We start from the raw sequence: 12444 nt of genomic DNA, 5'->3' as shown, positions 1-12444 counted from the left end.
CTTCCCCAGAAAAATAACTACAACTCCTATGACGCAGAACAATAATACAAAGACAGCAATGTATAGTGGTCAGTATGAGCCTACTATTTAGAAGGCTTAATCCCAAGTCTATAAAATGAAATGTGCTGGGTGAACTTAGTCTGGACAAACACTGTCAGCCTAATGTCCACCTCAACTGGCTTGCTTAGCATACACACAAACGCTTGGTAGCAGGGCTAGGGGAAGGGTGAAAGGAGGGGGAGGACGACCCACCTGCACTTGGGAGAAGTGCAGCATAATGAGCCCAAAAGAACACACACACACACAGTAGAAAGGCACAGGAAAATTCATACCTTGAAGAAAACTTTGTTGGTCTTTAGGTACCACTGGACTCAAACTTAACTTTCCCCACACAGAGATACACAGGGGTGGGTGGAGGGAGGAAGGAAGAAGCAGACCCAGCTCATATCTTAAAGAAAACTTTGTTGGTCTTAAGGTCCTGCTGGACTCAAACTTGGGGTCGCACACACAAAAACCTGGGGGGAAGGGAGGGAAGGAGGAAGTAGACCCATCTCATAAAGAAAACTGTCAGTCTTAGGCTTCCCAATCCCCAGGTCCCAGCGGGGGATCCCCCGGTTTTACAGGCTTCCCCCCTCCCCCAGCCAGCTGGCCGGCGGGGGAAGCCCCTCCCCCACAGCCATTATGCACCTCCATGAACAATTCCCATAGGGAATGATGGGGAATTGATCTGCAGGTATCAGGGGCTCTGGGGGGGGTGTTTTTTGAGGTAGAGGTGCCAAATTTTCAGTATAGCATCTAGTGCCTCTCCCCAAAATACCCCCCAAGTTTCAAAAGGATTGGACCAGGGGGTCCAATTCTACGAGCCCCAAAAGAAGGTGCCCCTATCCTTCATTATTTTCTATGGAAGGAAGGCATTTTAAAAAGTGTGCTGTCCCTTTAAATGTGATGGCCAGAACTCCCTTGGAGTTCAATTCTGCTTATCACATCCTTGCTCCTAGCTCCGCCTCAATGTCTCCTGGCTCCACCCCCAAAGTCCCCAGATATTTCTTGAATTGGACTTGGCAACCCTAGTCAGTCTTAAGGTGCTGTTGGGATTCAAATTTGGCTTCATAGACACAGATGCGTGGGGAGGAGAAGGAGGAAGTCGAACCAGCTCATATATTCTGATAGTTCTGGGGAAGATGGCGGACATTCCTCCATGCCATTAAGGAGAGAAAAGTCCATTATTCTTTTTCTCTTTTTTTGCTCTCTTCTAACTGATATTTTCTATGACAAGTTTACTGGACTTGTGATGAGTGCTTCCCTTGTGATTTTCAAGGGAAAAGAAGAAGTTGCTGAATACAGCCAAAAGCGAAAGCCTGTCATGTGGAACTGCCGATCCAACTGCCAACCCCCATAGTAATTGGCAGTAAATATTTAACTGAGGGAGGGGGATCTCAGGGGGACACTTTATCCATGAGCCAGATTAAAGACTTTGGGGGGGTCAGTTGTGGCCTGTGGGGCATATGCTCTGCTCTATAGTACAGCCCTTCAAGTACTTGAAGATGGTTATCATATTACCTCCCAGCTGTCTGTCAAGTCCCGCATTCAGCCTCCTTTCCGTCTTGCTTATTTAGCCTCCCTTCCCCCTGCTCAGCTTCCTTTGTTATTTACAACCCTAGCAGTCCTGGCAGGATGGCAGTTTGGTTTGTTTATTGCTGTTTTCTACATTGTGTCTGCTGAAAGAATGTGAGGTGTGACATCTCCTGGTTCCCACCAGCCTTATAAGATGCTTTGCAATAAATTTACAATATTGTGGCAACCCTGTAACCCTAGCTTTGAATATTGCCTGCCATTTAGCATCCGTCTATAAAGCCCTGTTTTGCTTCATTGCTTTATTCTCTTCACTGAATTGTCAGTAGCCGCTTCACCTTAGCTCGAAATAAATGAATCTATCTGAAACAACAAAGAATCTCGTTATTTGTATTGGGGACTTGACATTGTGAAGAGAACCTCTTACAATGGTGCTTAACTGAAAACCAGTGACTTTTGACGCTATGGTGGAAAAGGCACCGGAGAACAGACAGGCACTGAGCTCTCCTGGCGCCTCGGCCCGGGAGGGGACCAGATCTGGGGCCACTCCCTGGCAACCTCCATGGCATGTGCTAGAAACACGGAGGCCAACAGGGAGAGGCTCTCCAATGCACATCCAGTGGCTCTTCATCACTCCTAAGGACTGGGGTTCTCGCAGATCCACCAGCCTGATGGACGCGGGCCCGGTGAGATGTGCTGGAATCCTGGGATTACCTTCCCCTCGCTCAGGGGGGAGGAGGAAGAAAGCCAGAAGCAGTCGGACGTGAGTGGTGGGAGCGATGAGGAGGAGAGAGGGTCCTGAAGGGGAACACACACCCCTGATCCAATCCCTGATGACAGGGAAAAGGAAGAAAGGGCACCCGACCTGAGGGATTTCCTCCAAACGATGCGGTTCAAGATGGTAGAGATGGCCCGGAACCCTCGGGCTGAGATGAGAGCCAACAATGCCCTCTTGGCTCACGAGCTGGGTCAGCAAATCACCCAGCCCCTGCACCCCCCCCCCCCGGTCCCACAAGTGTTGCAAAGGCCAGGAGGACTGAGGCAACAAAAGATGAGATGGCTGGACAGCATTACTGATGTAATTAACATGAACTTGAGCAGATTTCGGAGGATGGTGGAAGACAGGACGGCCTGGTGTGACTTGGTTCATGGGGTCGCAAAGAGTCAGACTTGACTGTGCGACTGAACAACAACAACAACATTACGAATGGGTCCATGCACATGAACTGAAAGGCCCCAAATTAATTTGAGACTTCCACAAACAGTTTCCGGGGAAACTGGAGGAATGTAATTTGGGGAGGAGGGGGCAGAATGTCAGGACTGTGTCTTGTCATGGGTTGTTTCTTTCCTGCATGTTTTGCTGTATCTCAACTGCCTGACTGTGATGCCTAGGAAAAGTGGGAGGGGGGGAGGGAAATGATACTCCTTGCTTTATATCATATGGAGCTTTGTATTATACGATTTGTATTATACGCAGTTTTGTATTATATGGTTTAGATCTGGTGCCTGAAATTCATAGCTTATCTAGTTGTCATTAGTAATGAGGACCTCACAGGTCTATGTTGTGAGTGCCTTTAACTTAGCAGCTTTTTGAGACACTTTTGTCTAGCATGTGTATTTTCCTCTGAGGAGGACAATCTGGGTGCATATGTAGAATCCCCATTCCTTTCCCACTGCCTGTTACATCCCCAGTAGTCAGGCTACCTTAGGGCCTTTCTGGAGCCATCCTCTGGAGAATCTGCTGCCCCAACAGCTGAAGCCCCTGCATGACTGCAGGAGGAAAAACTGTTTGGGGCAAGCCCATTCAAGATAATCTCCAGACCTATAGCATTCAGTCCACTGTGGCCTAAAAGGGTGGGTAAAAATGATGCACCCACCATGTTGGGGCTTCCCATGACTACAGAGTAGCTTGGAACAGCTGAGGGAACCTGCACAATGGGAAAGGTTCTGTCAAGCATAGAAGTTTCAAATAACTAAGCAGTTGGGGAATACAAAGTCTCAGTTTATTGATAATCCATTGTTGCTTCAAGATGGAACACCTTGAAAGTGATACAAAGTTACCCACAGTATGAAGCTTTAAGGGTTACATCAAAGAGTATAGAGAAGATAGCTTAATGACATAACAAATATGTGTGAACTATTACAAATATGCAAACTACTATCTTTGTGGTTGAAACTTCCCCGGGTCTCATGCATTCTTATTACTGTTGCTAAGTATTGACTGGGAGACCTTCTCGAGAGGCGCCTCCTTTTCTCTATCATCAAAGCAAGGCATTCCTACATTTGCTACTCAAAGGTGGGAAAAGGAAAAAGGGAGGTAAGAACTGAGAGGGGTTATTTAGCTTTGATATGCAGCCATGAGAACTGGAGTAATAAAGAAAGAACAGTGACTAAACTTAATAATGAATCAAAACAATCATGCTTGACAAGTTCCTGCAAAGGGGCTGCCTGATCTGCTGTCCGTCCAGGCAAAAACTCACCTTTGGGTCCCTTGGGAGGAGCTAAGCTCACGTCCAACAGCCATAGAAAGGCTCTCCAAGTACCTGGCAGCCTCCAAGACAGTGCAGTGGAGATCAGCAGTTGAAAGCTGCACACGGCTGGTAGGCATTAGCTAAGCCTTAGAGAGGCTTGTTTTGTCAGTGACAGAGGAGCTGGGAAGAGCTCCAAAGCCTCGGATCTGCCCACCTTGTTAAGAGCTGCAGTTGTGACATTTACAGTGAGGGCCTGCTTCTGTCCTGCGTCTGAAGCCTTGAATGAGGAAGGGCTTTACTTTTGATTAATTCTTTTTTTGTAGTAGATCCAAATCCCTTTTTGATTTGTTCTCATCCATGGTTCAATTGGATTTCACCAGAATGAGGAACTCAGTGAATCTTTTTAACTTTATTTTCATTATTCTTTGATAGTCACAGAAGTAGAGCTAGGCTTGAGGGTCCTGCTGGAGCTGCAGGGCTATCAAAACTGGAATGGTAGGCAGGCTCTGCCCCAGGAGAGTCAAACAAAAATTTGCATAGCCCTGCCTGGAGCAAGAGGAGGCGTGACCTAACTGGTCTGGATGACTTACCCATTGAAGGAGAACAGTTTTGCTTTTACTGCCACAGGATCATATCTGGGTTTGCCAGTAGGCTCATGCCTTCCTGGATTGCACAGAGATGCTATTTGTCTCAGTCAGCATCACATCCACACAAGAACAATGGATCCAGGCCTCCCTACCAGCACCCATGGCAGCAGCTCTAAAAAATCCTTGTCATCACAGGAATTGGGGCAGCCACACATGCAACTGCACGAATTCATACAAGTGCACCTATATGGAGGTGCGTGGAGGCAACCCTAACACGCCGCTCAGCTGATTTGCTACAGGCAGCCTCAAAGCATACAAATATTTAAATACAAAGCCAACAGGATACAAATCTATTAAAGATACAACTAAAATGATACCTCCAACATAAATATATATATATATATATATATCCAGAGGAGGATTACAATCTGATACCCAGCCCCTTCTTCATTTGCACTGAGGATTACTTACTTTGGTAGATTTAATTTTTTTTTCATACTGAAGTTTCTCACTATCCATCTCTCCTACTTTCAAGCGCAGTTCATGAATTTCCTGTACCAAACCCTGTGTAACAAGTGGATCAATAAGAAAACACAAATAATGGAATTAATAGTATAAAAGCAGGCAGAGCAAAGCAGATCAAACGATATCCCTTTTTAGGTTGTGTTAGAAGCATGTTATCAGCTTCAAACTTAACTTCAGTGAACATCCATATGTACCAATTATTAGCCATTTCCCCTATTATTAGCTCCCATTGCACTGTTTTAAGTGCAACATAAAACATAAGAACATAAAAGCTGTCAACTTCTTCTCCTCGAGATTTCCATGACGATGCTCAGTAACAACCATTCACCCAGCAATCACCTTACTGTAATACAGCTGTGATCCCCAGCAAGGTCCAGTTTTTTTTTCTGGGGCCCATTTTCTTCTTCAAAAAAGCATCCCTTCTCCAAAGCAAAGAATTAATCCTGGCTTTCTTCCACATAACTGGATCAGGAGGTAGTTCAGAAGAAGAGTCGGGCATCAGACTCCCAACCCTAGATGCTGCACCTCTTATGCCAGCTCAGAAGGTGAAGAGTCTGAGAGTGATACTGGATGCCTCATTTCCCATGAAGGCCCAGGTCACAGCAGTTGCTCGATCTGCCTTTTACTATCTCCGGCAGATCAGACAACTAGCGCCCTACCTATCCCCGCAGGACTAAGCTACAGTTATTTTTGTTTTTCTAAATAAAGTTCATTGATAACAAAATGGTCACTTTTATTTCCTGCATTTTCCCTCCCAAACCTTTACACTCAAGAGCATTAAAGCCCTCTTTTTTTATAGTAATGAATTAAGATACTAATAACATAGCAGCATTGTTATTTAATTATATTTGATAAAATCACAACACAAATTGTTGCATGTGAATGTGACATATTTCAATCCTAAAATAACAATATAAAATATAGGTAATACTTGTTCATTCTCATAAATGGAGATGAATGGTTATCCACGATTATAAATATCTATGGTGCTTTACGTGGTATTTTTCCATAGGAGCTTCTTTCAGTGCGGGCTTTTTTCTGTATCGGCTTTTCCCCATGTGGGCTTATGTTCATGTGGCAGTTTTTCCTTGTGGGCATTTTCCTTGTGCCACATTTTCATGTGGCAGTTTTTCCTTGTGGGCAACGCAGGTAGGGGGCCAGTTCCCTAACCTGGTGGAACTGGAAAAACATCATTCTGGCAAAAATTGTGATCTGGGCCTCCGCTGTTAAGGAGGCATCCAAAATCACACACAGGCTCTTGACAGCCAATGCCAGCATCAAGGGCAAACTGTCAAGAGCCAGGAGATGATACCTCAGCCCTGATTCCCCACTTCCCACCCACAGAACCTCTGTCTTCAACAGATTCAGTCTCAGTGTGCTCCACTTCCACCATCACACCACTGCCTCCAAAACCCTACCAGATATGCTGGGGTGGTATCTGACAACCTGCCCGTCAATAGATATATCTGGGTGTCATCAGTGTACTGGTGACAATCCACCCTGGAAGCTCCATACAAGCTGGGCAAGGAGGCACATATGAATGTGAAATAATATCAGAGAGAGGCTTGCCCCCTGAAGAATCCCACATTCTAATTTGACAACTTCTCTCCTAGTGCCACCCTCTGTCCTTGATCCCGAATAAATGAGGTAAACCACTTCAAGGCTACCCCACATACTCCTAAATCAGCAAGGTGGTGGGTCAAAAGACTGTGATAGACTGTGTCAAATGCTGCTGTAAGACCAAGCAGCAACAGCAATGCTGACCCAGCTTGATCCAGTGGTATATGCAGATTACCGTATTTTTCGGACCATAAGACGCACTCCCCCCCAAAAAAAAAGTGGGGGGGAAAGTGTGTGTGTCTTATGGAGCGAAGGGACGATAGGACGTACCTTCCTCAAGGGGGGGGGGGGCGATCCGCTGCCTCCGCCTCCGATCCCAGCGCTTCCCCCACCGCAAACCCAGCGCTTCGCGAGCGCCGGCTGCAGAGGGGACGGCGTGCTTCCTTCGTGCCTGTCTGCCTGGCTCCAGCTCTGATGCTTGCAGCAAGCGCCGGGATCGGAGTGAGCGATCCTGGCGCTTGCTGTAAGCGTCAGAGCTGGAGCCAGGCAGACAGGCATGGAGGAAGCACCCACCCCCTATGCAAAACCCAGGGCTTCACAAGCGCCGGCTGTGGAGGGGTGGCGTGCTTTCTCCGTGCCTGTCTGCCTGGCTCCAGCTCTGATGCTTAAAGCAAGCGCCGGGATCGGAGGGCGGAGGGAGCGATCCTGGCGCTTGCTGTAAGCGTCAGAGCTGGAGCCAGGCAGACAGGCATGGAGGAAGCACGCTGCCCCCTCCGCAGCCGGCGCTCGCGAAGCGCTGGGTTTGCGGTGGGGGCAGCGTGGAGCAATCCCAGCGCTTGCTGGAAGCAGAGCTGGAACCAGGCAGACAGGCGCGGGGGAAGCGCCGGGATTGGAGGCGGAGGCAGCGGATCGCCCCCCAGGAGGAAGGTGCGTCCTATGGTCCGGAGCGCCTTATGGACCGAAAAATACGGTATCTTTGAGGGCAACCAAAGCTATCTCCATCCTGTGGCAGGGGCAGAAGCCAGACTGGAATCAGTCCAGCACCAATGTGTTATCAAGGAATTTTTGGAGCTGTTCTACCTCCACTCTCTCAATTACCTTACCCAGAAATGAAAGATTCAAGACAGCAGTAATTGGAAGGATTCATAGGATCCAAAGCTGGCTTCTTCAACTGTGGTATCACCACAGCCTCTTTCAGTCCCTCTGGATAGACCACTGAACCCAGGGACAGGTTAATAATGTCTACCAGAAGAGCCTGTATTCCTTCATCAGCCATGAGAGACATGGGTCTAGATTCTACCAGGCATCAATATGTAGCTTGAACTCTCTGTGTCTTATGTTCTTATAGATAAAAATATGGAGCAGAGGTCCATCAGTGGCTATTAGCCACAGTGTGTGTGTGTGTGTGCATGTGTATGTATATATATAAAAAAAAATTTTTGCCACTGTGTGACACAGAGTGTTGGACTGCATGGGCCATTGGCCTGATCTAACATGGCTTCTCTTACGTTCTTATGTTCATGATTTTCAGTTATTACAGCCTAAGCAAAACTTGAATAAGCAAACTTATTTGTAAAAGGCTGACAGAAAGGCTGTGAGGCAAGAAAACACTGCAGCTCACCCCACCCCACCAAAACGGAGCAAAACGTATTTTATTTTATAGACAAAGAAATATAGAGACAAAGAAAGTTTCAGTCTTGGCCAATCTATTTTACACCCTCACCTCTGTGCCTCTGAATCTGTCTTCATATTCTATTCGGTCCTTCTCCACAGACGTCAGCTTGAGCTTTAAATTAGATATTTCTGCCATAAGGTCCAGCTTTTCAGTTTCAAGGGATGTTCTGTTTAAAAGCTCCTACAGTAAAGTAACAAAGAATGGTTTATTTATGTTTTTTTTTAAATCACAATAAATGTATTTATGTAGCATATTTTTTATCTTGCCCTTGATCCAAGCAGCTCACAACAGCAGATATTATCCCTCCATTTTATTCTTACAACTACCACCCTATAAGGTAAGATAAAGCAGAGTATGTGACTGGCCCAAGATTACTGACAAAACTCTCCGCTTACTGAGGGGGAGTTTCCATGCAAGCACCCTTCATTTAATAGCCACCAGAATCTCACGGGCAAGGCAGTTTGATCAAAATGAACACAAAATGGATGCAAGGCAGGCAGGCCTCGCACACTCCTCTGGACAGCAATTTTGGACGGTATAATGTCAAGGTGTCTGACCCCGTTGCAGCCTCCTCCCAACCCTAAGGTATGAATAAGCACACAACAATGGGATTCCAAAACCAGGCTACCTCATCCAACAACTACCCCAATACACCTTGACTTAATCTCGTTAATGTCAACAGCACACGAAATGCTATTGAGAGGGCAACAGGAGGATAAGGCATCTCAGAGAATGGAAGAGCACCCAACACAGGAGGAGGACACATGGGAAAAGGTAACCTGCAAAAGCAGGACAATCAGGAGATATTCCAAGCACTCTGTTGCTAAGCAATCAATTCCAGGATATCCCCACAGATATCAATTCTGGACCACTGGAACAAGGGCTACTTCCACAGCATCCACAAAACTTGAAGGAAATTTCTCAGGCCCCTGTGGATGAGAGGACTCAATCTTCTGTTCCCCAATGTTCTGTGTCTCCCAAAGTGGGGACACATTCAGCCGGGCCTTCGGACCCTGCACTGGCTTCCAGTGATGTACCGAGTCCGGTACAAGGTGCTGGTTATCACCTTTAAAGCCCTATATGGCTTGGGACCTGTCTACCTGAAGGACCATCTTTCCCCTCATGTTCCCCAGAGAGTACTGAGGTCGGGAACACAAAATCTCCTTACTGTCCCTGGGCCGAAAGAAGCCCGCTTGAAATCCACCAGAGAAAGGGCTTTCTCTGTTATGGCCCCTACATGGTGGAATCAGCTGCCGGAAGAGGTGAGGGCCCTGAGGGACCTTGTCCAGTTCCGCAGGGCCTGTAAGACGACCCTCTTCCGGCTAGCCTATACCTAGCTTGAGAATTTAATGCACTTGCCAGATCTCTTTTATATATATTTGGAATATTTATTAATCTTTAAGGTTTTATCTGTTTTAAATGTTTAATCCTTTATATGTTTAAATATTGTTTAATTTTTATGTCGGATCTATTATTGGAAGCCACCCTGAGCCACTCGTGGGAAGGGCGGGATATAAATTCTAAATAAATAAATAAATACAGGAGAAGGCCTGTGCTGGTGATTGGGGATCCCCTACTGAGAGGGGTAGAGACTAAAGTGTGCTGACTGGACTTGTCTTCTCAAGAGCTATGTGTCAAGAGTCACTCCATTCTTTTCCTCTTGCCATATGTATCCAATTTATACAATGCTAACATTTGTGCTTTGCTATGCTGACTTTGAAGCATCCTGCTACTTGCTGCTTATCTAGAGGGAGGGTGGCATGTCTGGGAACTGGCTAGTTACTACACAACCAAGGTCAGGGTTGCTGGGGGAGATGTAACCGAAAGACTGATAACAGCACCTGGGGTGATGAGAGAATAATAGGGAACCCGCGCAAAATCCCCGCTTTAGCTTGGTGCACTTGGCTTGAATTATAACGGTCAGTGCAAGGGTTTATAAAAACCAGGAACTGGCAGGAGAGTCAGTTCTGACAATGCCTGTATATGCCCATGATGCTGGAATAAAGATCTTAAACTATACTTGACTTTTCCTTGCCTCTGGGTCTGACATTATGCTGTCTACTGGGTGCATGCATCCAGGGCGTGACTGAAAGACTCATCGAGACCACGATTATCACTTCTTGCTGATTCATGTGGGAACAAATGATACTGCACAGCCCAGAATGAATTAAAAGAGACTATGTGGCTCTGGGTAAAAAGGTGAAGGACCTGGGAACACAGGTTATGTTTTTATCCATTCTTCCCTGCCATGGCTTAGGAAATAAAAGAATGGTGGAGAGCCGGTTTGGTGTAGTGGTTAAGTGTGCAGACTCTTATCTGGGAGAACAGGGTTTGATCCCCCACTCCTCCACTTGCACCTGTTAGCATGGCCTTGGGTCAGCCATAGCTCTGGCAGAGGTTGTCCTTGAAAGGGCAGCTGCTGTGAGAGCCCTCTCCAGCCCCACCCACCTCACAGGGTGTCTGTTGTGGGGGAGGAAGGTAGAGGAGATTGTGAGCCGCTCTGAGACTCTTCGGAGTGGAGGGCGGGATATAAATCCAATATCTTCTTCCGTCATACCCACTTTTCTATCAGACTACTAGTGTTTGAGGCCTCTCTTCACTTCCACATGGGTCACCTTATCTTAAAAAAGCAGGTTTAGCAACATGTAATTATAGATCAACCAATACCCAGGTCATTGTCATTTCCATGACAAACACTTTCAGTGGTTTCTAACAGGCAGCCAAATGTAGTAAAACTCCATTTTAGATGTATGTAATGGAGCTGAAAATAAGTAGGCATTATTAAATCATAGTAATAGCATTGTTATCATTCTAAGTTCACAAGAAAGTCGGATGGAACTTCTGTTGTAATACCTGTTGTAGCATTTCTTCTGTGGCATTCAGTTTTCCCCTGTGCTCTTCTAGACAGAATTCTAAATCTCTGATCTTTTCTCCTTGGGCCTCCACCTGGTCAGTAAGAACACTCACCTGTGCAATAAGAACAGATTATTGATCAAAGGATATCCTTAAGCACTTCACTTTTATGTAACATGTTTCATCAGAAAGTCCTCTATTACAAAAGGAAGGAAATTTAGGTTTCAGATTAATGACAGGTATTTGCAAAGCAGTTTCAGTAGTCATAAAGCCAACGGTGGTAAGAGGCAATCACTGCAGTGTAACATCAGGATGTTGTGAATTCCCTTTGTTAAATTTCATGAGTTTACCAAACTCCCTATATGTTCCAATGTTTCCTTCCAGACTTACATTAAGGTTATCAGAAAACCCACAGGCATAAAATGTGATTACTACAGACTTCTCATCAGACCAATGAAGCCCACTTACCCAATAGGCAGAGCAATACTGTGTTGTACTGCTGCTGCAGCAGCTCTCAGTGGTGCAGCTACAGCACTACTAGTCCATACCATACCAAACCTTTAATGGCATAAGAGAAGCCATGTTGGATCAGGCCAACGGCCCATCAAGTCCAACCCTCTGTGTCACACAGTGGCAAAAAATGTTATATACACACATACACTGTGGCTAATAGCCACTGATGGACCTGTGCTCCATATTTTTATCTAAACCCCTCTTGAAGGTGGCTATACTTGTGGCCGCCACCACCTCCTGTGGCAGCGAATTCCACATGTTAATCACCCTTTGGGTGAAGAAGTACTTCCTTTTATCCGTTTTAACCTGTCTGCTCAGCAATTTCATCGAATGCCCACGAGTTCTTGTATTGTGAGAAAGGGAGAAAAGTACTTCTTTCTCTACTTTCTCCATTCCATGCATTATCTTGTAAACCTCTATCATGTCACCCCGCAGTAGACGTTTCTCCAAGCTAAAGAGTCCCAAGCGTTTCAACCTTTCTTCATAGGGAAAGTGCTCCAGCCCTTTAATCATTCTAGTTGCCCTTCTCTGCACCTTCTCTAATGCTATAATATCCTTTTTGAGGTGCGATGACCAGAACTGCACACAGTACTCCAAATGAGACTGCACCATCGATTTATACAGGGGCATTATGATACTGGCTGATTTGTTTTCAATTCCCTTCCTAATAATTCCCAGCATGGCGTTG

General features: G+C 46.0%; 1 protein-coding gene across 1 annotated transcript in view; it reads right to left on the bottom strand.

Moving 5' to 3' along the window:
* PPFIBP1 (PPFIA binding protein 1) overlaps nucleotides 1-12444 on the bottom strand; it is a 212621-nt gene that overhangs the window by 112638 nt on the left and 87539 nt on the right. Inside the window, exons 5-7 of the mRNA XM_060258534.1 lie at nucleotides 11244-11357; nucleotides 8439-8570; nucleotides 5102-5194 (exon numbers count right to left, since the gene is read on the bottom strand). Of these exons, the coding sequence (XP_060114517.1) occupies nucleotides 5102-5194; nucleotides 8439-8570; nucleotides 11244-11357 (339 nt within the window). The remainder of the gene's footprint in view (nucleotides 1-5101; nucleotides 5195-8438; nucleotides 8571-11243; nucleotides 11358-12444) is intronic.

The sequence above is a fragment of the Heteronotia binoei genome, chromosome 17, assembly GCF_032191835.1.
Source record: "Heteronotia binoei isolate CCM8104 ecotype False Entrance Well chromosome 17, APGP_CSIRO_Hbin_v1, whole genome shotgun sequence".
Lineage (NCBI taxonomy): Eukaryota > Metazoa > Chordata > Lepidosauria > Squamata > Gekkonidae > Heteronotia > Heteronotia binoei.
Note: the sequence above shows the minus strand (reverse complement) of the source record. Positions and strands in the feature narration are given on the sequence as shown.